Source organism: Scyliorhinus canicula, chromosome 14 (genome assembly GCF_902713615.1).
Source record: "Scyliorhinus canicula chromosome 14, sScyCan1.1, whole genome shotgun sequence".
Classification (NCBI taxonomy): Eukaryota; Metazoa; Chordata; class Chondrichthyes; order Carcharhiniformes; family Scyliorhinidae; genus Scyliorhinus; species Scyliorhinus canicula.
Window position 1 is genome coordinate 143,774,592 of NC_052159.1, and position 27,157 is coordinate 143,801,748.

At 42.6% G+C, this 27,157-nt stretch overlaps 1 protein-coding gene across 1 annotated transcript in view; it reads left to right on the forward strand.

Annotated features, from left to right (window-relative positions):
• Positions 1 to 27,157, forward strand: part of mycbp2 (MYC binding protein 2) — a 212,614-nt gene that overhangs the window by 48,039 nt on the left and 137,418 nt on the right. The window contains 6 exon segments of the mRNA XM_038817780.1: positions 12,876 to 12,947; positions 13,583 to 13,679; positions 15,657 to 15,730; positions 15,891 to 16,029; positions 23,151 to 23,227; positions 26,190 to 26,394. Of these exon segments, the coding sequence (XP_038673708.1) occupies positions 12,876 to 12,947; positions 13,583 to 13,679; positions 15,657 to 15,730; positions 15,891 to 16,029; positions 23,151 to 23,227; positions 26,190 to 26,394 (664 nt within the window).

Consider the following 27,157-nt stretch of genomic DNA (forward strand, 5'->3'; position numbering starts at 1 on the left):
TTTATTTACAAGTGGCATTTGAACTGTATTGGGTTGCTTCATTGTAGTTAGTAGCAGGTCTAGATAGTAAGTTAAAGTTTTTTCATTTGTTGAAGAACTGTTTAACTGATGATTGTAAAGCTATTTTATTTGATGCTAATGTGGTTAATTTGATGTTTAAATTAAAGTTTGTTTGAACATAAAATATACCTATTGGTCAGAGTCATCACTCCTGGGTGAAGAACCTTTCCTCACAGTTTTACAAATTAAAAAGAAAGTTGTTTGGTGTTCTTGTCCAGTATCCTAACAAACGTTGGGATCTGGTCCAGTATCCTAACACCAGCATGAATTGTGTTTGACTAACTTAGTTGAAATGATGAAGTAAGAAGGTGGATGAGGATAGTGCAGCTGATGTTATTTATATTGGGCATCCAAAAGGTGTCTGACAAAGTATCGCATAATAGATATAGTAAAATGGTGTTACAATCCCAGCTAAGTAGACTAACTTTTATTTTTTTGTTCAGAGACATGGATAAACAGTCGGAGGATTGCTAATTAACATTTAACAGAAGGATAAATTATTTATTAAACAAGAAAATGTTATCTATAATGCACTACTGCTTCATCCCAGCTACCTTTATGGATATATACAGATTTATAAGGATAACACGAGTTACAGTTTATCTTGTATGCTAATGTTCTCAGTACGTACACAGTCTATGTAAACCAACAGGCAAAATATCACATACACACTTTTAAATCAAGTGACAGATGCCACCTAACACAACGTCTTTGCATTTCTCATCAATATCCCCCAGATTGTGAGCCAATTGGTTTCACTGTAACTCTGGCTTCCACTAAAAGGGTTTCCAATCACCACTTTTAAAGAACAAATTTTGAAATCTTCTCCCAGACAAGGCTTTCTCTCAGTTGCCTCCACCTCCAGGGTTTCAACTCATTCTTTTGGTATTCTTTTGGCCCAGACATCCATGTGCATTCAAGCTCTCTTAGGTACTCTGCCATGCCTGCAGAACACTACTGCTTCAAAGGCTGTATTAAGATCACCAACCTTCAGATTACTTCCAATGTCTGATCTCTCTACGTCTGTACCTTGCAGCTCTGTCTTTAACTGGGAGGCCTCTCTCTGTCCCTTTTCTTAACTTCAACGAACAGTAATTTGGTTCAGATGCAGGTTCTTTGTCCCATTGATTTTGGTCTTCCTGGGGCGCCTCTTTTCATTCCCTGGTTTCTGGAACGCTATGTTCTTTATCTTCTGGGACTTGCTTTTTTCCACTTGCTTTGTTGTCCTGTCTGTATTGGCAGTTTCAGTACTTCTCTGGTTGCTAAGCAATTATTTCAGTTTTTTAAAGCCTGTATTTTGCTTTTATGTCATACATCCTTGATTACAATGCAAGTAAAGTTTGAAGTGAAACTAAATAATAGGACAGGCCGTTCTTTAACATAAACCTAACTGAAGTTTTGGCTCTTTTGCAGCACACAAATATAGAAACACAAATTAAGTGTAAACTTGTATTGTATTTCGAATGCCCATAATACAAATATAAATTACTTAAACTATCCCTAACCATTCACAATCAAGATGAAAAGATGAAGCAAAATGGACAACAGCTGATTGCATATAAAGTCAGCTAAGGGATAGAAAACAGTTGCGATGAAGGGCTGTTTTTGCAGTCTTAGCGAGGGGCTGGTTTAGCGCAGGGCTAAATTGCTGCCTTTGAAAGCAGACCAAGGCAGGCCAGCAGCACGGTTCAATTCCTGTACCAGCCTCCCCGAACAGGCGGCAGAATGTAGCGAATAGGGGCTTTTCACAGTAACTTCATTTGAAGCCTACTTGTGACAATTAGCGATTTTCATTTCATTTTTTCATTTCATTTTCATATAATGGTATTTCCCCATGGTCGCTATCACCACTGCTGTTTTTGATATATGTTATTGACCTGGACTTGGGATACAGGTCAGAATTTTGACATTTGCTGTTGATGTGTTTTGGCAGGACGAATGAGGAAAACAATCTTTACTTTTATTCGTTTTATGGGATGTGGGCTTCGCTGACTAGACCAGCATTTGTTGCCCATCCCTAATTGCCCTTGAGAAAGTGGTGGTGAGCCGCCGCCTGGTACCACTGTAGTCCATGTTGGTGTAGGTACACCCACTACAATCTAAAGCAATATAAGCTAAGTGATACAATTTTAAAGGCAGTGCAGGAACAGAAGGTGTTTGTGCACATGTCTTTGAAGTTGGCATAACAGGTTAACAATGCATATGGGACCCTAAGGTTTATAAATAGAGGTATAAAGTATAAAGACTTGGCAGAACAAAAGAACAGCCCCAACTGGAATACGGTGTCCAAACCTGGACCCATCACACTTTCGGAATAGTGTGGTAGCTTTAGAGATTACATGGTTTCAAGGATGAATGATTAGTCATCTGGAGCGACTGGATAAGTGAGGGTGGTTCCCCTTGAGGGCAGGGAACACCACGATAAGAGATACAATAAAGCTATTAAAATTCATCGAAGGTTTAAATTGAGTAAATAAAAATAAACTTTCCAATGGTTGGAGTGTTGATAAGCAGAGGGCACAGATTTAGGGTGATTGGCAAAGAAAACAGCAGGTGATGTGAGGAAAAGCATTTTTGTTTGTAGCGAGTCGTTGGGATTCGATATGTACTGCTAGCTGTACATTAGTAGATTTTAAAAAAGGAATTGGATAAGTACTTAATAAAACAAGGAAAGAAAATGCAGTGATATAAGGAAACAGCTGGAGAAATCGACTAACTAGATGATTTTTGGAAGCACTGCTACAGACATGATGAAACATAGGGATATAGGAACTTGGAGCAGAAGTAGGCAATTCAGCCCCATGAGCCTGCTCTGCCATTCAATCAGATCGCGGCTGAATCTCTTCCTGATCTCAAAACTACCTCCCTACCTGTTCGCCATATCACTTAATCCCGTTTTCTTTTTTTTGCAGAAATATATTTGTCTCCTTCTAAAAACCATTTAGTGACTCCGACTCTATGATACTATTCTATTCTGCGACTCCACTGTACTGTGGGCAGCGAGTTCCACAAATTCACCACCCTCGGTAGAAGTAGTTCCCCCTCATCTCCGTTCTTAACCTATATCTACGACCTCATTCTAGATTGTCCCACAAGGGGAATATTTGGTCTATGCTTACTTTATCAATCTCTATTAGTATTTTATATACCTCGATCAGATCCCCTCTCATTCTTCTAAACTCTAGCGAGTATAAGCCCAAACTGTTCTCTCCTCATACGTCAACCCTTTCATCCCCGGAATCAATCTGGTGAACCTCCTCTGAACTGCTTCCAATGCCACCACATCCATCCTCAAATAAGGAGACCAAAACTGGACACACTACTCCAGATGTGGTCTCACCAACACCCTATACAATCGCAACAACACTTCTCTACTTTGATACTCTAGTCCTTTTGCAATAAACGCTAACTTACCATTTGCATTATTTAAAATAAATTGAAGGAGAGTACCCAATTCTTTTTTTCCCCAATTAAGGGACAATTTAGCGTGGCTAATCCAGCTAGTTTGCACATCTTTGGGTTGTGGTGGTGAGACCCACGCAGACACGGAGAGAATATTCAAACTCCATGCGGACAGTGACCTGGGGGTGGAATCGAACCCGGGTCCTCAGTGTCATGAGGCAGCAGTGCTAACCACTGCACCACCGTGTTGCTGTACCATTTGCCTTTTTAATTGCATACTGTATTTGCATACAGACTGTGAGTCATGAACAAAAACACCCAAATCCCTCTGTCCAGATGCATTTTGAATCTGCTTTCCATTTGGATCATTTGGCTTTCTATTTCTTGGCCAAAATGAACATCTGCCAAATTTTGGCCCAATCTCCTTACCTATCTATATCCGTCTGTATTCACTCTTCACTGCTTATTTTCCCACCTATTTTAGTGTCACCTGCACATTGTGCCACGTTGCACTCTGTCCCTGCTTGCAGATCATTTGTATAGATTCTTTAATGACTCTGACTTGATTCTATTCTATGACTCCACCGCACCATGGGGCAGCAAGTTCCGCAAATTCTCCACCCTATGCGTGTCGCTAGCGAAGTTTTGTTGCAATTGTCAGTCAGCCAATCCACAATCCAATTTCATACTCTACCCCCAAACCCCTGCGATCTCACCTTCTGGGTCAGTCTTTTATGCTGCACCTTGTCAGAAGCCTTCTAGAAGTCTAGATATACCACATCCACTGGTTCCCCATTATTCACCTTGCTGGTTATGTCCTTAAAGAGCTCAGGCAAGTTTGTCAAGCATGACTTATCCTTCATAGAACCATGCTGACAATGGTGGATGGAGCTTTGTATTACCAAATGTTCAGTCATCTCCTCCTCAATGATTGATTCCAGCAACTTCCCCACCACAGAGGTCAAGCTAACTGGTCTATAGTTTACTATTTTTTGCCTCAACTGCCTTTTTGAACAAGGTGTTACAGTTAGTGTGTTTCCAATCCTCTGAGACTCTTCCAGAACCCAGGGACTTTGAAATATCATAACCAAGCCATCTTCTATCTCTGCTGCCAACTCCCTCAATACCCTAGGTGCAGGCCATCAGGTTCCGGAGACTTTCTGACTTTAATTCCATTAGTTTATTCAATACCATCTCCCTAGTGATATTACACCACGTTCCTCTGCATTAACTGCAGTTTTTGAAAAAATGTTATTATCCCCTACTGTGAAGACAGAGGGAAAATATTAGTTCAGTGCCGCTGTTATCTCTGCGTTCCGCATTATGACCACAGCAGCATGGTTGTCGGGGACAAAATTTACTTTAGCTATTATCTTCGTCTTTATATACTTATAAAATCTTTTTCTGTCAGTGTTTATGTTTTCTGCTAGTTTCCTTTCGTAGTTCGTCTATGCTCTTTTTTATTTTATTTTTAGTAGCCTTTTGCTGAACCTTAAAGTTCTCCAAATCCTCCAGCTTACCACTATCTTTTGCAATATGGTATGCCCTAGTTTTTGCCATTGTCTTTTTGACTTCCTTGTTTAGTCATGGAACGTTTTTCTCCCTTTCACAATTCCTCTTCCTCTCAGGTATATACTTTAATTGAGAGGTATTTAATATCTCCCTGAACATCTGCCTTCTTCCTCAACTGTCCAACCTTCAATTATTTGTGCCCAGTCTACTTGGGTCAACTCTTTCCTCATCCCTGTATAATTACATCTGTCCAACGCCACTGCTATGCATGTCTTCTCTCACTCAATCTGAATTTGAAAGTCTAGCATGTTGTGAACACTCCTTCCAAGAGGATTCTTAAGGACAAGACTATTTATCAACCCTTTGATACATAATACTTAATCTAAAATAGCCTGCTCCCTGATTTGCTCCTTAACATATTGCTCTCAGAAACAATCCCTCGTGCACTCTATGAAACCTCCCTTGAGGCTACCCATGCCAATTTGATTAATCCAGTAAATATGCCTGTTTAAATCACCCATGATTACCGTTGTGCCCTCCTCAAAAGCCCCCGTTATTTCTTGATTTATACGATGCCCCACTTTGGAAGTATTTCTCGGGGGCATGTAAATTACTGCTTCCAAGGAATTATAAATTAAATTTTTTTGAACTCCGCCTTGTCAATAACCCATACCCCTGACTTTGGGGGCACCGAGTCCCTCCATCCTAGTAGGATCCGTCTCCGGGCCACCAAGGAGGCAAAAGCCAGGACTAGGCCTCTCACCGCCTGGGCTCCCGGATCTTCCGACACAACAAAGATCGCTACCTCTGGACTCGGCTTTAAAACTTCTGACATGATATCAGCAAACCCCTCAACCTCGACATGCCCAAAACATACGGACATGGTGAGCAAGGACCACCCCCCGCACAGTGCCCACACCTATCCTCCACCCCCTCAAAGAACCTGCTCATCCGGGCCATAGTCATGTGTGCCCTGTGGAGCTACCTTAAATTAAATCAGGCTGAGCCTGACACACGACGAGATTGCATTGACTCACCTCAAGGCCTCCTCCCATCATCTGGCCTCCATCTCCCTACCCAGCTGCTCTTCCCACTTTCTCTTCACCTCCCCCTATCGGGGCTCCGTCCCACTCCATCAGTTCCTAGTAGATCTCTGAAACCTTCCCCATGCCTACTCCTGTTCTCGACACCACCTTATCCTGTAGCCCCCAGTGCGGCAGGTACAGGAAAGTCGAAACTTGTCTCCGCACAAAATCCCTAATTTGTAGATTTTGGAACCCATTCCAACCTGGCAACTCAAACTCTTCCTCCAGCTCCTCTGAGCTCGGGAAGCCCTCATCAATAAAAAAGATCTCCAAATCAATTCCCGCCTGCTACCACCTCCGGAACCCCCCCATCCAGCCCCCCCAGAGCGAACCGATGATTACCGCATAGCGGTGCCCACACCGATGCCCACTCCAACCCCATATGCTGCCTCCACTGTCCCTACACCGTCAGGGCTGCCACTACTACCGGGCTTGTGGAGTATCTGGCCAGCGGGAATGGCAGAGGTGCCGTTAACAGTGCCCCCAAACTCGTGCCCCTACATGAGGCCGCCTCCACCCGCTCCCACACTGACCGTTCCCCCACTACCCACTCCCTGACTATCGCAATATTCACCGCCCAATAATAATTTATAAAATTTGGAAGAGCCAGCTCCCATGCCCCGCTCCAGCAGCACCTTCTTCGCCCGCAGGGTTTTACCCGCCCAAACAAATCCCGAGATCACTGCATTTACTTTTTTAAAGAATGCCTTGAGATACAAATTAGAAGGCTCTGAAAGACAAACAAACTGGGACTGTCATTTTCACTGCCTGCATCCGCCCGGCCAATGACAATGGGAGCGCACCCACCTCCGAAGGTCCCCCATCACTGTTCTACCAACCGACCCAGGTTCAGCTTATGCAGCTGCTCCTACTCCCCCCGTACTATCCACTACCAGCCCCTCAACGTTCCCAGTACCATTGCCAACAGCTCTATAGCCAGGGTAAACAGCAGTGGGGAAAGTGGGCACCCCTGCCTGTCCCCTGGTGTAACCTAAAATAATCTGTTCTCACCCGGTTCCTCCACATACTCACCACCGGTGCCTGATACAACAACGGGACCCAGCCAACAAATCCCTGCCCAAACCTAAACCACCCCAGGACCTCCCACAAGTATTCCCACTCCACTCGATCAAACGCCTTCTCCATGTCCATGGCCACCACCGCCTCTACCTCGCGTCCCTCTGGAGGCATCATGATCACATTAAGTAACTTCCTGTTGGCCTCCAGATGCCTCCCCTTAATGAACCCAGTCTGGTCCTCCCCATTACCCCTCGGACACGATCCTTGAGGCCAATATCTTCGCCAGTAGCTTGGCATTTACATTCAGCAGGGAATTAGGTCCATATGACCCATATTGTTCCCGATCCCTATGTCGCTTCAGAATGAGAGAGATTGATGCCTGGGACAATGTCGGGGGGAGTACCCCAGTTCCTTTGTCTCATTGAAAACTCTCACCAACAGCGGTCCCAATACCCCAGAGAACTTCTTGTAGAATTCCACCGGGTACCCGTCCGGATCCAGGGCCTTACCCAATTGCATCGCCTCCAGCCCCTGGGTCCCGTTGTTGTATCAGGCACCGGTGGTGAGTATGCGGAGGAACCGGGTGAGAACAGATTATTTTGGGCCTGGCAGGTGAATGGGGACTTCTATAGTAAGTTATACGAGTCGGAACACACAGCCAGGGAGAAGGGGATGAGGCAGTTTCTGGAAAGGTTGGAGTTCCCGAAGGTAGATGAGGAATTGGTGGAGGACCTGGGGGCCCCAACTGGGCTGGTGAAGCAGTGGAGGGGCTGGATTCCCACCTGTGTCCTTCATTTTCCCAGTTTCCTTCGCCGCCTCCTCCTTCCTCAACTGGTGCATTAGCATCATGCTCGCCTTCTCCCCATACTCGTATACCGCCCCTCTCACCCTTCTCAACTGCTCCGCTGCCGTACCTGTAGATAATTGCCCAAACTACATCTGCAGCTTCTGCCGTTCCTTTATCAGCCCCGCCTCCGGGGCCTCCGCACATCTCCTGTCCACCTGCAGGATTTCCTCCACTATCCTTTCTATCTCTGCCTTCTCCCTTTGTGCCTGAATTTAAATAAACTCCCCCCTTGACCACTGCCTTCAGTGCCTCCCAAACCGTACCTGCTGAAACCTCCCTGTGCCATTAATCTCCACATATCCCTGAATGGCCTTTCTCACCCACTCGCATACCTCTTCCTCCGCCAACAGTCCCACATCCAGCCTCCATTATGGGTGCTGGGCCTCCCCCTTTGCTCACTTGTAGGTCCACCCAGCGTGTTGCATGGTCTGACACCACTATTGCCGAATATTCAATATCAACCACTCCTGCCAACAACATCTTGTGAAACACCAAAACGTCTATTCAGGAGTACACCTTGTGTACATGGGAGTAACCCATAATTAACCGATGAGAGTCCAGGTCAGGGATCCTCTCCAGCACCCTCCTCATAAATTCAACATAGTTCCAATTTAGGGCATACATGTTCACTTACACCACCTGCAGCCCTTCCAGTTTACGGCTCACTATAAATTACCTTCCCCAGAGTCTGCCACTATACTTCCCACTTCAAACGTCACCCGCTAATTGATCAAAATCGCCACCACCTTTGTTTTAGAGTTGAATCGCGAATAAAATACTTGCCCAACCCATCTCCCCCCCCCCCCCTCTCTCTCTCTCTCTCTCTCTCTCTCTCTCTCCCCCTCTCTCCCCTCCAACACCACCTCCTCCCATTGCATTTTAAAAGCCCTACCCCTGTCAGTAGTACATTTCCCCCTCCACCTAGTCCCCCCCCCCCCCCCCCCCCCCCCCCCCAAAAGAACAACCCCTACCCCCATCCCTCCACTAACCTTCTGGCTGTCAGCTCCATACACCAGTGTGTCTATCTCTTCTACTCACTCTCCCGCACCTTTTTGCCTCCTCACAGCCACCCGTTAACCGGGGAAAAGGTCCGAAAAAACCACCATGAGTGGTAGCCAGAAAATGTGCGATCACTCACACCATGGCCGCCACTGGATGTCCATAATGTCATCCTTAACCAATAAAGCAACTCCTGTTCCATCCTGTCTATCCTTTTGGAATACTGAGTACTCTTGGACATTCAACTCCCAGTCCCGTCGTCCTGCACCCATGTTTCATTAATCCTCACCAGGTCATACCCATTTGTCTCTATTTGTGTCTTCAGCTCATTGGCCTTATTTGAAAAATTGCATGCATTTAGGTACAAAGGTTTTTAAATATGCCATACTGATTGTCTTTGCCTCACAGGATTGTCTTGTGCATTACTCTTTTCATACTTGAACATTCCAGTGCCCTCCTGGCCAGCCAGCCTCCCATTCTTCCACCCTCCGTTAAATTTAGTTCATTCAAATCTCTGACCTTCTCCTAACGTGTGCCAAGTCCTGTTTGCCCATCAGTCCTCTGTTCCATGACTTCACATTGACTTCCGGTAACCAACATCTTGATTTTAAAGTTATTACTGTTGTGTTTGACTCCCATTGGCCTCATTCTCCCTGTATCTAACCTTCTCCAGCTGTGCAGTCATGCTCCACGTTACTCCAATGCTGACCTGTCGTGAATCTGTTTTCTCCCTTTGTCCCAATGTGCTTCAGCCAGCTGGATATAATGCACCATAATTCCCTCCCCAAACCTCTTTGTGTTTTCCTGCCTTTAATGCGCTAAACTGTTAAAGGCTCTTTATAAATGAGCTCCTATTGCTGTATCAACCTGCAAATAAATTTGGTAAAGTAATTTTTAATTTGTTTACATTGAACTCATGGAATATTTTCTGTCTTTGGGGCCATTGACCAATGCAGTGAGTATCTTGTATGATCTCCCCAGTACTATATTGATTGACCAGTGTACTGGATATATGATAAACTCTGGAACTATCCCTCTAAAATGTGGAGGGACTTTGAAGATGCTCTTTCGAACCCATCTTTTTGACCGAGCTTTTGGTCACCTGTCCTAATATCTTCCCCGGTTGCTCAGTGTCATGTTTTGTTCGATAATGCTTCAGTAAGTTGCCTCAGGATGTTTTGTTATAGTTAAATGAAAGTTGTTTCAGTCTTGGCTTACTTTGCTTAGCTCTTTGTCCCCAAGATGTTGATTTCAAAATCCTTGTCTTCTAGAAATCCATCTATGACTTCACTTCACTCCATCTTTGCAATGTTTTCCGCCAAGTGCTACATCTCACACCCTGCGCTCTGGGTTTGGACTAAAGTCACTTTCTTATGTCACATTTGTTCTATTAGTATTGTGTCAACAGTGGAAAATTGCACGGACTTTAGAAGGGGAAGGTTCACGTAGTTCAGTAATGGTACAATTGCACTGCTGCACTGACAGCTTAGCTAGACTGCAGCCAAACAACAAAATCACAACACGATTTAATGTGCTGTTTAGTTTTTGTTTTCACTTGGTATTAATGCTTGGCAGTAAGTGAATGAAACACCAACCCAGAGGGTTTTTTATTGGATAGCGTTTATACTGCAGGATTGGTGCCAATTGTACTCTTGCTGTTGGTGTAATGCGGATGTTGAGGCTTTTTTAAATTATCTGGATGAGTGGTCTTGTGCGTGGACCTGTACTTTGACAAACCAATGTCTGGATCATTTTGCACTGCAAAGAAGGTGTGTGGGTATTTGGTTATTTAATCTTGGATTTTAGTCCTTTTCACGGTCAGAGAGACAGTAAGAGTAGTAATTTGTGCTTTAAAGGATTTCTCATTCGAAACAGCCAATGATAATTTTAATTCAGTTGTTAGTCTTGATCTTTCCCAGTGTATTTCTGAACTCTTGTGCTTGCTGCTATCGTCTGTTATTTAGCTAAAATGACATTTGGAAGTTGTTTATTTGGAGGAGCTCTGTTGTGATATGAATAGTGCAAAAGACTTACTTGATAAAGCTGTAGATTTGTATAACTTCTATAAATAATCCAATTGATGATGAAGGCCTATATTAATGATTTGGCTATAACCATATTTTATTTGTGTTTAATTGTTACATGGTGATTTAAAATGCTATTGATCTTTTTTTTAAAAGTTGGAATGGGGTAATGCAGGGAAGTAATGCCATGCACATGCCATACGAGTTATTATCTTGCTGTATGGTTTGCATGCAATGATTGGATATACTGAAAGTCATGTGTGGTAGTAGACAGTTGTGCTGGTGATCAGACAGTGGATCACAGCAGGAAGCTTAATATTCAAGGATTTAAACATGTACTACACTGCGGAACTATGTGCCCTGTTTGATGGTGCCGTATTAATTATTCTGCTTTTATGTTCCCAACGATTGCTACCAGATTTTGAGACCTGACTTTATCGTAATTGTATCTGGCAGCACCCTATCACGTTTTCAAAAATTCTGCTTTATAGAGGAAAGAACCTGATAAACTAGTCAGATTTTCAGCATCTCTCTGAACTGTACTTGAAATACTCTTCTAGGATCCAGTGCCTTCTGTGACCACAAGGCAGAATTATTTTTAATCTTCATTCTGATCTGAGTTTATTTGCAGGGTCAGCATCTCTGTACTGTTTGAATTTCCTTCAGCTATTAAATTAGTTTCCCTTCAGTGAATAAGATTCTTAGCCACTGATAGCAGAATGAACCTTTTTGCGGTGGGCCACAGCAGTAAGTGAGCAAGGAAATATGGCTGCATAAACTATTTTAGAAGAATTGTCAAATAATCTTTGCTGGCTGCAGGCTTTTTTGGCTGAGGAAGCTGAAACATTTTATGTACAATATGAAAATAATGCCGTAAAATGAGAAAAAGGAAGGGTTGAGGGTAATCGCACATTTTTCCCATCACACTATGCTTTATGTTAGATGCAACATAAATTCTGGATTACGCAAAGTTAAATGCATCAACACATACTTGCATGGCACCTGTTACAATGTGAAAACCTATGAAAATCCCCTGGGTGCTTTATGAAGGAGGGAGCTGGGGAAACTACCACTGAACAGGAATAAGGAGAGGCGATAGAAGGTGTCATTTGAGAGAGTAATGAGGAAGTTTTTATAAGTGGAAAGAAATATGGTATGGTGCCATGATTTGGGGGAAATAGTTGAATTATACTAGATGAATTAAAAGCTATTTTTAAAAAAACATGTATAATTAAATTTGAGTAAAAGTTGTTGCAAAATCACTACTGAGCAGGAGCTAGGCTTTGAATAATTTATTTTAGCCTTTAAGCATATGCTCAGTATCATTATAAAAATAAGACACCCGAGTTAAACAAGGCAAAGACTTCAATCATTTTATGGTAAAGCATTAACAGTAAAAAAAAATATTGATGACCACTTGCACATGGATCTTGCCTGGCCTATTTTTGTGCAAATAGTTAGATTCAAGGTAAGTTATGGGCAATGTATGTAATAATTCTGGGACTTGCATAAATTAACTTAATCAAAAAAAGGAAAGTGTTTACATTGTGCATTATGTTGTCAGCCCATTCCCATTCTAGTCGTCCTGCTTGGGCTCTCCTGACCTGACAGTAGGAAAGGGATGGCCTGCATGTTGCAATGGAGCTGGGGAGCATGTGGCGTGGACAACCACAAGCACATATGACAGGAGACAGCACTGACCTGCGCTTGGGAAAACTAGCATTTCTGTGGCCAGGTCAAAGCCTTAGCTTGACTCATATTCTGCATGGGAGGAGAGAGGAAAAGGCGGGCAGATAAATGGGGTCTTTAAAGTACAGAAGGAAAGAAAGTCAAACATTTATCTGATGCATATGAAAAAGTGTAATGTGCAATTTAGCTTTACATAAATGCAGTCAAGATTCTACATATCTGATGTATTTTTCAAAGGGCCATGTGTACAACTCAACTTCCCGCATAAGGACTAGGAAGGATAGAAAGTCATGGCTGGGGTTTGCACAGGTAAGATATCAGTTTTAAAAGCTGTTTAATTATCTGCTATGGCTTCATTAACTGAAATCAAGAAAAATCTGAAGTTAATTCAATCCTGCACTGTTAATGGAATACTAATTTCAGCCAATCAATTGTGGTGTTTTATTAATGGTGACGGGAGAGGAACTTGTGACTTAACCGGTTTATTAAAGGAGAAAGTATGACAGCAGTGGAATTAATTTTGTTTATTTGCACTTTGCAATAAATGCCGATAATCGGATTGCACATTTCATTTTACATGTGTTCTTTGAAGTTTAGTTTGTATTGTTGAATTGTTTCTGGGCCTCTAATTTTAAGTCTTTGGAAATTACATGATGGAAGGTATTTTCAACACAGTGAGATGCATTAATTGTATGCTAAAAGATTCCAGTGCTAAAGCAGTAAAGAATAATATTTAAGGATCATTGCACAATATCTAATCACAATGGAGTTTCAGTCGGAAGATAGTTGTGATGTGTGGAATCAGAGGTTTCATTAGAGTGAGAAACATTTACTTAGAAATGTTAACTTATGTTCTTCTTTGTAATTACTGAAATGAACAATTTTAGCCAAAAAGATAAAGCATCCAAAGATGTTGTAACTTTTCTTTGTGCCTGTTTGAACAGGGTTCTTTACTATATAGAGATTTAAATAATCATAATATGACAGCAATGTCCATAAACCCAGAAACATTGGAACAAGAAAGTACAGTTAATCTTCCAGGTATGTAATAAATTGCTGTAGATCTGAATGATAAAGTAATTTGTATTTGGGGAAGAGGTATATAGAGTTATGGAATAATAGTTGGAATGGTATTAACATTGTAAGTTGTAAAGGAGGATCTTTAACTGATGAATGGGTTTGATGTAAAAGTTTAGGATTTGTTAACTTGGGGAAACAACTTACTGAAAAGTAATGCATTGGGATGTGGGATGTTCTGTAGCAAGATGTGGGCAACTGTTGTTAAAAGTGAGACTATCTAGCTTGTGAAAGGTTCATTGATCTGACAGGATACTCTTCCCCAAATAACTCCGTCCCTCCCACCCAAAATGGTTTGATTCCAAAATCAAAAAGGTTCTCTAGGATATTTTGATTTTCTGAGCAAAGAGGCATTATCGTGGATAGTTTTCATGCAAACTGTTCCATATTTTTTCATGGAGCCATGCAACATAGGAGATGACAATATGGCCCATCTTGCTTGTACTAACCTTCATAAACAGCTATTAGTCCCACTCCCCTGCCTTTTCCAAATTAGCCCCATTCCCTGCTTTTTCCAATAGCCTATAATTTCTTTCCTTTTCAAGTACCTATCCCATCACCTTTTGTAAATTATCATTCAATCTCCTTCCACCACCCTTTCAGTAAGAAGTCTGACAACACCAGGTTTTTCCGAAAGCTAGTGATTCCAAACAAACCTGTTTAACCTGGTGTAAAACTTCTTACTGTGCCTACCTTAGTCCAATGCTCCGGACCATGGCCATCCTTTCAGGCAGTGCATTCCAGATCACTGGAGTTATTTAGTGCCTTTCATTTTTATTTTTAATTTAGAGTACCCAATTAAATTTTTCCAATTAAGGGGCAATTTGACATGGCCAATCCACCTAGCATGCACATCTTTTGGGTTGTGGGGACGAAACCCGCGCAAACACTGGGAGAATGACTGTCCAAACTCCACACACGAATAGTGACCCAGAGCCGGGCTCGAACCTGGGACTTCGGCACCGTGAGGCAACAGGGCTGACCCACTGTGCCACCGTGCTGCTCTATTTAGTACCTTTCATGACCACAGGACATCTCAAAGCACTTTACAGCCAATAAAGTACTTTTAAAGTGTAGTCACTGAGGTAATAGAAGAAGCACAGCAAGCTCCCCCAAACAGCAATGTGATAATACCAGGTAATATTTCATGATATTGATTGAGGGATTGCATTTTGGTTGGGACTCAGGATAACTCCCCAAAATAGTGTCATGCGAGCTTTTAATTTCAGCTGAGAGAGCAGGTAGCCTCAGTTTAACATATTCATCTGAAAGACAATTCAGTACTCCCTCAGTACTGTACTGGAGTGTTTAAGTTTTAAAGTTTGATGCTCAAGTCCTAGAGTGGGACTTGAACACACAACCTTATGAATTAGGTGAGATTGCTACCAACTGAGTCATGGCTGACATAACTCATTGTACATAAACATGCAAAATTCTTATCTCTGCCAGATACCTTAAATCCGTATCTGCTGGCTACTGTCGCTCCTCCAAGTGGAAACAGTTTCACCCTATCTACTGGCCTCCTATATTTACTCTTAACAAACCCCATCCTTCATTTGATACCGTAACAATTTAAAAAAGATAATTAAAGACCATTTCCTTTGAAGACGATTTTTGAAGACTTCTGTGTATTTCTCATTTACAAGGCTGTTGGAAGCAAAGTGTACTCATGTTTAGCGGTGTGATTCAAGCACGAGAGGTGATCAGTTCAATGTATGTGCGATTGGCAATAATTTCAGGATAAAGTATAAAGTAATTTCAAAACATATGCCTAAACTAAAGGGTTGAATATTAAACAAATGGACAACTCAAAAGTTAAGCTGCTCATTGCAGCTAGGGGGCTTGTTTGTGCATAACTGTTAACTTCAATTCCAAAGTTTTCTGAAGTGTTTTCAACTTGTAAAGTTGAAACATAGATTACAAATTAATTTCTGTTTTCAGGTTGCCCGACAGAAGGACAGAATATCCTCTTCACGGATGGAGAATACATCAATCAAATCACAGCATCAAAAGATGCAAGTATTTTAGTTGTAACATTGAACTTTACAAACTATTTTTGCATTAAAGTATTTTTATGGTGGCTGTGCTGTCCAGTTGTGATTTGGTACATGCATTATTGTTTAATGAGGTTTACACAAGGTTATCAGCAATATTTTTGTCATCTCTCCCTTGTAGGATGGTTTTGTAGTTCGGATATATGCAACAAGCACTGAGCCTGTTCTTCAACAGGAACTGCAGCTCAAGCTAGCCAGGAAGTGTCTACATGCTTGCGGGCTCTCCTTGTTTGACCTTGAAAAAGACTTGCACATTATTAGTAAGGCATTTTGATTTTTTGTTGTTGTTGCTTGTTTTAATAAGGTGTTAATGGCATGTAATTATTTACAGACATAAAGCGCTTTTATCACTTGGTATAAACATTTTTCCTCGACTCATTTGTTCCCAGATGCTCAGTGCTTGGGGAAAAGAAGTTTTGGGGTGAACTCTCTTTAGTGTGTTAATTAATGGCATGTACTACCGAACTACACAATCAGTAATGAGTAAACTAGGTTTTTAACTATTGACTTGGATATCTAAAATATAACAATGGCTAGCATGACTCGTGCTATCATTTGTCTCTAGTTCCTCCCGGTGTCCTGAAATATTTATGTAGCAGGTGACGCTGAGATTTGTAGCTAGTATTGCTAGTGGCCTAGGGGGGAATAGTAAACCCCCCCCCCCACACACACACACACACACACACACACACACACACACACACACAGCAGAGGGCAGCAGAGCAGAGCTACTGATTGGCTGTTCCAGGGAAATTTGCATACTTGCAGTGCGGTCAGCCTAATTTGAAGGTGTACCTGCGAAGGAGACCCGAGGAGTTTGAGTGAAGGCAAGCATCCAGCAGAGGGCAGCAGAGCTACTGATTGGCTGTTCTGGGAAAATTTGCATACTTGCAGTGCGGTCAGCCTAATTTGAAGGTGTACCTGCGAAGGAGACTGAGGAGTTTGAGTGAAGGCAAGCATCCAGCAGAGGGCAGCAGAGCAGAGCTACTGATTGGCTGTTCCAGGGAAATTTGCATACTTGCAGTGCGGTCAGCCTAATTTGAAGGTGTACCTGCGAAGGAGACCCAAGGAGTTTGAGTGAAGGCAAGCATCCAGCAGAGGGCAGCAGAGCAGAGCTACTGATTGGCTGTTCCGGGGAAATTTGCATACTTGCAGTGCGGTCAGCCTAATTTGAAGGTGGTTTGTGGAGGGGCTCAAGTGACAGTTAAACCCGAAACACTTTGTCAGTGTTTCCCCCCCTACCACCTCCTCTAACCAAAAAAAAAACCCACTGTCGTTGGGAAGCGGGAGCAGGGGCCTGTCGTGAAGGTGAGTGAGTGCCTTTAAATTTGCTTACCCTTCAGCGGGAGCAGGGTTTGAGGGAATATCAGGTAAGCTCTTCCTTTCTTTTTCTTGTTTTTTTTAAATCTAGAGGTGATGTCAGGGAAGGCAGTACAATGCTCCTCCTGCAGAATGTTTGAGGTGAGGGATGCCGTCAGTGTCCCTGCTGATTTCATCTGTGGGAAGTGCACCCAACTCCAGCTCCTCAAAAACCGTGTTAGGGAGCTGGATGAACGTCGGATCATTCGGGAGGCAGAGGGGGTCATAGATAGAAGCTTCAGGGAGGTAGTTACGCCAAAGAATAAAGATAGATGGGTGATGGTGAGAGGGGCTGGGGGTAAGCAGTCAGTACAGGGATCCCCTGTGGCCGTTCCCCTTAGTAACAGGTATACCGCTTTGGATACTGTTGGGGGGGGGGGGGACTTACCAGGGGTCAGCCATGGGGTACAGGTCTCTGGCACAGAGTCTGTCCCTGTTGCTCAGAAGGGAAGGGGGGAAAGGAGTAGAGCATTAGTCATTGGAGACTCCATAGTTAGGGGGATAGATAGGAGATTCTGTGGGAACGAGAGAGACTCGGGGTTGGTGTGTTGCCTCCCAGGTGCCAGGGTCCGCGATGTCTCAGATTGTGTTTTCGGGTTCCTTAAGGGGGAGGGGGAGCAGCCCCAAGTCATGGTCCACATAGGTACCAACGACATAGGTAGGAAAAGGGATAGGGATGTAAGGCAGGAATTCAGGGAGCTAGGGTGGAAACTTAGAGCTAGAACAGACAGTTATTATCTCTGGGTTGTTACCCGTGCCACGTGCTAGCGAGTCGCGGAATAGGGCGAGAGAGCAGTTGAACACGTGGCTGCAGGGATGGTGCAGGTGGGAGGGTTTCAGATTCCTGGAATTGGGGCTCATTCTGGGGTAGGTGGGACCTCTACAAACGGGATGGTCTACACCTGGACCAGAGGGGTACTAATATCCTCGGGGGGAGGTTTGCTAATGCTCTTCGGGAAGGTTTAAACTAGTTCAGCAGGGGATTGGGAACCTGAATTGTAGCTCCAGTACACAAGATGCTGAGAGTAGTGAGGTCATGAGTAAGGTTTCAAAGTTGCAGGAGTGTACCGGCAGGAAGGAAGGTGGTCTCAAGTGCATCTACTTCAATGCCAGGAGCATCCGGAATAAGGTGGGTGAGCTTGCGGCATGGGTTAGTACCTGGGACTTCGATGTTGTGGCCATTTCGGAGACATGGATAGAGCAGGGCGAGGAATGGTTGTTGCAGGTACCGGGGTTTAGATATTTCAGTAAGTTCAGGGAAGGTGGTAAGAGAGGGGGAGGGGTGGCATTGTTAGTCAAGGACAGTATTACGGTGGCTGAGAGGACATTTGATGAGGACTCGAATACTGAGGTAGTATGGGCTGAGTTAAGAAACAGGAAAGGAGAGATCACCCTGTTAGGGCTTTTCTATAGGCCTCTGAAAAGTTCCAGAGTTGTAGAGGAAAGGATTGCAAAGATGATTCTGGATAGCAGCGAAAATAACAGGGTAGTTGTTATGGGGTCTTTAACTTTCCAAATATTGACTGGAAACACTATAGTTCGAGTACTTTAGATGGATCCGTTTTTGTCCAATGTGTGCAGGAGGGTTTCCTGATGCAGTATGTAGATAGGCCAACAAGAGGCGAGGCCCTATTGGATTTAGTACTGGGTAATGAACCAGGACAGGTGTTAGATTTGGAGGTAGGTGAGCATTTTGGTGATAGTGACCACAATTCGGTTACGTTTACTTTAGCGATGGAAAGGGATAGGTATAAACCGCAGGGCAAGAGTTATTGCTGGGGGAAAGGCAATTATGATGCGATGAGGCAAGACTTAGGATGCATCACCTGGAGAAGAAAACTACAGGGGATGGACACAATGGAAATGTAGAGCATTTTCAAGGAACAGCTACTGCGTGTCCTTGATAAGTGTGTACTTGTTAGGCAGGGAGGAAGTGGTCGAGTGAGGGAACCATGGGTTACTAAAGCAGTTGAATCACTTGTCAAGAGGAAGAAGGAGGCTTATGTGAAGATGAGACGTGATGGTTCAGTTGGGTCGCTTGAGAGTTACAAGTTAGCTAGGAAGGCTCTAAAGCGCATATGTCAAACTCGAGGCCGTGGAATTATCTTTGGCCCGCGAGATAATATCTAATTACTTTTTTTTAAATTTTAATTTTAAAAAAAATTTAGATTAGCCAATTATTTTTTCCAATTAAGGGGCAATTTAGCGTGGCCAATCCACCTCTCTGCACATTTTTGGGTTGTGGGGGCGAAACCCACGCAGACACGGGGAGAACGTGCAAACTCCACACGGACAGTGACCCGGAGCCGGGATCGAACCTGGGACCTCAGCGCCGTGAGGCGGTTGTGCTAACCACTAGGCCACCGTGCTGCCCTAATAATATCTAATTACTATTAAAGCTGGCCCCAGCAATTGAAGCGCCTATGGCGTATGATATGGCTGATGCCGAGTTTATTCAGGTATAGTGTGAATCACAAAGTGTTGGCCTGTGGAAAAATGTTTTCATTAGAAATTACTCTGGAAAAGCTCCAGATAAAGCAATAAGAAATAAATGCAGCTAATTTTTTTATTTATTTAATATTTAATGTTGTTTTTATAGGCAATAACCTAAGCTTTATTAGTTCCAGGTTCAATAAGTTTATTTCAATAAGTTTTGCAAAAAAACGTTGAACCAGTCCGGCCCTCGACTTGTCCCGATTTTTTAATTTTGGCCCACGGTGTATTTGAGTTTGACACCCCTGCTCTAAAGAGAGAGCTAAGAGGAGCCAAGCGAGGACATGAGAAGTCTTTGGCAGGTAGGATCAAGGATAACCCTAAAGCTTTCTATAGGTATGTCAGGAATAAAAGAATGACTAAGGTAAGAGTAGGGCCAGTCAAGGACAGTAGTGGGAAGTTGTGCGTAGAGTCCGAGGAGATAGGAGAGGTGCTAAATGAGTATTTTCCGTCAGTATTCACACAGGAAAAAGACAAATTTGTCGAGGAGAATACTGAGATACAGGCTACTAGACTAGAAGGGCTTGAGGTTCATAAGGAGGAGGTGTTAGCGATTCTGGAAAGTGTGAAAATAGATAAGTCCCCTGGGCCGGATGGGATTTATCCTAGGATTCTCTGGGAAGCTAGGGAGGAGATTGCTGAGCCTTTGGCTTTGATCTTTAAGTCATCTTTGTCTACAGGAATAGTGCCAGAGGACTGGAGGATAGCAAATGTTGTCCCCTTGTACAAGAAGGGGAGTAGAGATAACCCCGGTAACTGTAGGCCAGTGAGCCTTACTTCTGTTGCGGGAAAAGTCTTGGAAAGGTTTATAAGAGATAGGATGTATAATCCTCTGCAAAGGAATAATTTGATTAGAGATAGTCAACATGGTTTTGTGAAGGGTAGGTCGTGCCTCACAAACCTCATTGAGTTCTTCGAGAAGGTGACCAAACAGGTGGATGATGGTAAAGCAGTTGATGTGGTGTATATGGATTTCAGTAAAGCGTTTGATAAGGTTCCCCACGGTAGGCTATTGCAGAAAATACAGAGGCATGGGATTCAGGGTGATTTAGCGGTTTGGATCAGAAATTGGCTAGCTGATAGAAGACAAAGAGTGGTTGTTGATGGGAAATGCTCTGACTGGTGTCCAGTTACTAGTGGTGTGCCACAAGGATCTGTTTTGGGGCCGTTGCTGTTTGTCATTTTTATAAATGACCTGGAGGAGGGCGTAGAAGGATGGGTGAGTAAATTTGCAGAGGACACTAAAGTCGGTAGAGTTGTGGACAGTGCAGAAGGATGTTACAAGTTACAGAGGGACATAGATAAGCTGCAGAGCTGGGCTGACAGGTGGCAAATGGAGTTTAATGCAGAAAAGTGTGAGGTGATTCATTTTGGAAGGAATAACAGAAAGGCAGAGTACTGGGCTAATGGTAAGATTCTTGGTAGTGTGGACGAGCAGAGATATCTCGGTGTCCATGTCCATAGATCCCTGAAAGTTGCCACCCAGGTTGAGAGGGTTGTTAAGAAGGCGTACGGTGTGTTAGCTTTTATTGGTAGAGGAATTGAGTTTCGGAGCCATGAGGTCATGTTGCAGTTGTACAAAACTCTGGTGCGGCCGCATTTGGAGTATTGTGTGCAGTTCTGATTGCCACATTATAGGAAGGATGTGGAAGCATTGGAAAGGGTACAGAGGAGATTTAAAAGAATGTTTCCTGGTATGGAGGGAAGATCATATGAGGAAAGGCTGAAGGACTTGAGGCTGTTTTCGTTAGAGAGAAGAAGGTTAAGAGGTGACTTAATTGAGGCATACAAGATGATCAGAGGATTAGATAGGGTGGACAGTGAGAGCCTTTTTCCTCGGATGGTGATGTCCAGCACGAGGGGACATAGCTTTAAATTGAGGGGAGATAGATATAGGACAGATGTCAGAGGTAGGTTCTTTACTCGGAGAGTAGTAAGGGCGTGGAATGCCCTGCCTGCAACAGTAGTGGACTCGCCAACACTAAACGCATTCAAATGGTCATTGGATAGGCATATGGACGATAAGGGAATAGTGTAGAGGGACTTTAGAGGGGTTTCACAGGACGGCGCAACATCGTGGGCCAAAGGGCCTGTACTGCGCTGTAATGTTCTATGTTCACACACACACACACACACACACACACACACACACACACACACACACACACACACTAAAAATGGGCAAGAAGTTAAACATTTTAAAAATCTCACCCACTGCAACCTCAAGGACAATTGAAGATGGACAATAAATTCTGGTCTTAATTATTTTTAAAAAGGGCAAGTGGTGAGTTAACCAATTTGTTCTCAGGCGGAAGGTCAGCCATTGAACGCTTTCAAGGAGGCTGAGGAGTTAATTACTTTAGGACTGGGTCAGAGAAATGGGTGGGCAAAAGTGATGAGGAAACAAATGCTTAGATTTGGAAAACAGTATTAAGTTGCTGAATGTGTTGCAATCTTATTTTCTAAATGTTCCTGTGTCATGCAATCTTTGTGTGGAAATGCATTAAGAGTCGACGTTTGCATGTAATGCCATTTTGCCTGCAGGTAAGTGTGTGGGTACTTAGTTTGTTTTTAAATCATTAATCCTCAGTGTATTAGCTACTACATATATATTATCGTATATATGTAGTAGCACATTACACGCGTTGGTCAGTAAGATTCTCTCTCCCCTTCAGTGAAATTAGTACTTTTCATGCAGACCAGGTAATCGTAGATCGTTATTTTCATAATTAGTTCTCAAATCCATTTTTAACTTGCATTTCGAGAATTAAATGTACCTGCTTAGTTTTTGTACAGCATGAATACAGACAGAATACTCACAGGTCTGCGACAATGATGGATATCTGGTTTTCTCTTCGCTCTTTTGCTCTTACCCTGTTTCTTTCCTTTACATTGAATCCTGTTCGCCCTTCTCCATGTTGCACTCCTCTTTTCCCCTCCGTGTCTCTTCCAAGCTCCATTAGCTTCTCTCTTCTGCCTCATACTCCTCTCTGCCACCACACCCCAAGGGCCATTTGTTTCTTTGCACTGCAAGTGGATCTGCATCACCCCGACCATGTGGCCCATTGCTTTTTGCACTGAGACCATTATCAGTCACTGTTCATCCACAGCACACACTATTCACTGCACCGCGAACATTGAGAATCCCATATCAGAGCACCACCTACAGGTGTAACCAGTTTTGGTGGTTGGAACTTTTAAATATGATTTTTTATAGATAAACTGCTGAATGGAAAGACATGTAAAGACATCGCTCTTTTGTACATCTTTTATTTTAAAAAATGCACCATGAAATTTCTACCTGCAATGTTAATGAATGGTTAATATGCTTGTATTCGAACGTAGGTGTTAATTCATTTCTCTATGCACAGCATCACAAATTTTATGGCAGCTCCTCGTGCGAAAATGTGGGTGCTGTGTTGCCAATACTTGTTAATTTTCCAGAATCTATTAAGTGTATGTATGTAAAAATCTAAATCCTTCTGCATGATCTGAATATTTTGAAGTCTGAGTGTCCATGTTTTATCAGGTACAGGATTTGATGAGGAATCAGCGGTTGTAGGAGCTGGCAGAGAGTTTGCACTAATGAAAACTGCGAATGGCAAGGTACGTAGAGAAATTGTTCTATTTCTTAACTATAGTTTTAAAAATTCAAGAAGTTGGTATTTCAGTTAATTAATGATTAATGCTTAATCAGTTTTGATACTTTACTGCAGCCAGCTAAGATGGAATGTACCTGGATAACAAGTTAATATTTTTTCCCCTTTGTCTGGTAACTGCCTGTGATTTCTGTATTATTAATTTAAGGCATAAACGTTACATAGAATTTTGATACGTCTGTCATGCAACCATTATGAATTACATAGAAATTAGGAGCAGGAGTAGTTCTCTCGGCCCTTCAAGTCTGCTTCGCCATTACGATCATGGCTGATCTGATTCTAACCTCAACCCCACATTCCCGCTTGCCTTTAATAGTTTTCAACCCCCTTGCTTATGAAGAATCCATCTAGCTGTACATTAAAAATATTCAAAGACTCTGCTTCCAGAGACTTTTGAGGAAGAGTTCCAAAGATTCCTAACCCTCAAGAGAAAAACTCTCCCCATCTGTCTTAAAGGGGGTAACCCCTTATTTTAAAATGATGACTTCTTGTTCTAGATTCTTCCACAAGAGGAAACATCCTTTCCATATCTATCCTGTCAAGACCCCTCAGGATGTTTCAATCAAGTCTCCTAAACTTCAGCGGTTCCAATTCCACCATGGCAGATGGTGAAATGTTATTTCAGAATGTGAATTTAAACTCTAATCATGACCATGACATGATTGCTGATTGTTGTAAAAGCCCACCTGGTTCACTAATATCCTTTAGGGAAGGAAATCTGCCATCCTTACCTGGTCTGGCTGACTCCAAATTCACAGCACTGTGGTTGACCCTTCAATACCCTCTGAAACGGTCAGCAAGCCACTCATCTCATGGGCAGTTAGGGATGGGCAACAAATGCTGGCCCAGCCAGTGGTAGCAACATCCCATGAATGAATAAAAAAATGGAAACACACTTAACTGCAAGTTCCCACCCATCCTGACTTGGAAGTATCTCGCTGTTCTTTTCCTGTCACTGGGTCAAAATCCTGCAACTCTCTCCATAGCAGGACCTGGTACCTACAGCATGGTCAACAATGGTTCTAGAAGGCAGCTCATCATCACTATCACATGCGCAATTAGGGATGGTTATTAAATGCTAGTGTTGCTGGCAACGACCACATGGCATGAATTAATTTATGAAACATTTACTTACTTCTCTGGTAACCATGCCAAAACACGTTGAGGTTTGTCTATTCAAATGTAAATAAATGTTTAATGGTGTGATGAGCCGTACTTATTGCCAAAATGCCTTTCGGGTGCTGCAATTTTACCTTTAAAAACGTGGAGTTAATTTTCTACAGATTTTAATTGTTTTTGGAGATTTGAAGTTTATTTTACTTTTTCTTTCTGCCTCTTTTATCTCTCTTTCATGTTTTTTCCCCTTTCTGCATGAGATCTGGCATTATACCAAATTTTTCTACTTATTTGGTGGTTTAACTCTGCATGTGTTGGTACACACGTTATTCATGAAGGCCACCTTTTCAACCTTACGTCTTGCCTCCGGTGTAGTAATCCCCAGGTTAAGTCACCCCCCTCAAAGGGGAAAGCAGCCTGTGGTTATACCTTTGCCTTACCTGGTACTGATTCTTCAGTGTAAAGGAAAGAAAGATTCACATTTATAAACATGCCTTTCAGAAATTAAGGCATTCATAGAATCATAAAATTTACAGTGCAGAAGGAGGCCATTCGGCCCATTGAGGCTACACCAGCCCTTGGAAAGAGCACCCCACTTAAGCCCACACTTGAGACCTAACCCAGTAACCCCACCTAACCTTCTTGGACACTAAGGGCAATTTAGCATAGCCAATCCACCTAACCTGCACATCTTTGGACTGTGGAGGAAACCGGAGCACCCGGAGGAAACCCACACAGTGACCCAAGCCGGTATCGAACCTGGGATCCTGGAGCTGTGCAGCAACTGTGCTAACCACTGTGCTACCGTGCTGCCCATTCCTAAATGATTTGTTGTAATTAAGTATTTTGAAGTGTGGGCACTGTGTAATGTGAGCTAATTTCATCACAGCAAGCTCCCACAAACAGCAATGTAATAATGTCAAGATGATTTGTTTTTAGTGATGCTGTTTGTGGGATGCATTTTAGCCATTGTTTTGATGAGAACTTCATTGTTCTTCAGATTAGTACCACTGGATATTTTATGCCCACCTGAGAGAACAGGCAAGACCTTGGTTTAACATTTAATCTGAAAGATGGCGATGCTTACAGCGCAGCACTGGAGTATGAGCTTGGGTATTTTTTCTCAAGCCTCAGAAACAGGAATGCATCCAACTGAGATTTGAACGCAATCGTTAAGGACAGGCCGCAAAATCCCTGTTGAGAGCGCTTCACTCCACTCACCTCATGTCGGAGTACAATAGTGCCCAGAAAGTCTGTGGTTAAACTGACTGTAAAATCCAGGCCAAAATGTACACGGTGGATGTCTAATTTGTGATCTGCATACTTTTGATGAAAAGCTTAATCTATAAACAACTGGTATTGACATAGTTGAAGCTGAAATGCATTCATTCTAGGAAGTTGATCACAAGTGGGTAATATTTCATGTTGCTAACTCAGTATTCTATTGTGGTCTTGCATGGCTGATAGTAGACTTAGCAGAAAATGCTGTAAAACTGATTGTCACAGCAAAATAAAATTTGTACTATTTCTGGGCAAAAACCAGCCTAAGGGAACACTTTGACTTTGTTGATTCCAAAATATGGAGTTTATGTTTTGGAACATTAATCTTTTGTGACAAATGAACATCTTCAAGCCCAATTACATTTTTATTTGCAATTTTAAAGTTTAAGTTTAGCTTTTTGCAGGTTTGCAGACAAATCATGATGGCTGTTGCTACTCTGATTGAATTGTGATTGAATATGTGTGTTTAAATTGCCGTTTTTTAAAAATAACTTTCCCTGTTTTGTCATTAGATGTATTATACTGGTAAATATCAGAGCCTTGGAATCAAACAAGGAGGTCCGACTGCAGGGAAATGGGTTGAGCTATCCATCACCAAATCACCAAAGATTGTACAGTTCTCTGTGGGCCATGATGGCTCTCATGCCTTAATGGTGGCTGAAGATGGAAGCGTTTTCTTCACTGGCTTGGCTAGTAAAGGAGAGGATGGTGAATCAGGTACAAGCTTGGAAGTGGGCATATTTAATTAAGACATTTTATGTCTGCTAATATTCTGATTGGAAATGGCTGTCAGCTATCTATACAGCCATTTCAGAGCACTTGTTCCTCGAAAGCAGGGTAAAATTGTTCTGTTCGTTAGCTATGAATGACAGCAATCATGAAAATAGTTAGTGCCGTTAGATTTGATGGAAGTATTTTGATGGAACTCTATAATGGATATTTATGAAGAGTTCCAAAAGAATCCTTTTAATAAGTTTCCACTCTTCAAATTTGAGACTCTATTCTATTTTCTAAACATTACAAGGAATAAAGTTTTTGAACTCCAGATCTACAAATACGCAAAACAAAATACTTTCTAGAAAAACATATTACATCCTGGTACCTCGTGTATACATGCATCTCAAAATGTTCCTATCTAAGTCAAGTCAATCAAATAGAAAAATATCCTACTTTCTAAGTCACTGATCTAGCTGCTGTTTCTCAGAAGTTTTCTTTTTTAGTTTGTTTAACTGGATTACTGTCATAGGAGTGGTTGGAAAGACTGTTCAACCTACTCTCTCATGCCCTGAGGGGATGGGGAATAGGGAACAAAATAGGGACACAACTTTTAACACTGATTTCCCATTTAGAGGAGATTACCTTCCAGCAGTCAATGATAGAATAGAAATAGCTGCACCGTAGTGCAGCCACATTAATTTGATTGGAGGTTGCCTCTTGAATCTGGCTTATAAACTGATGCGCAAACACCTAACCTTGGGGA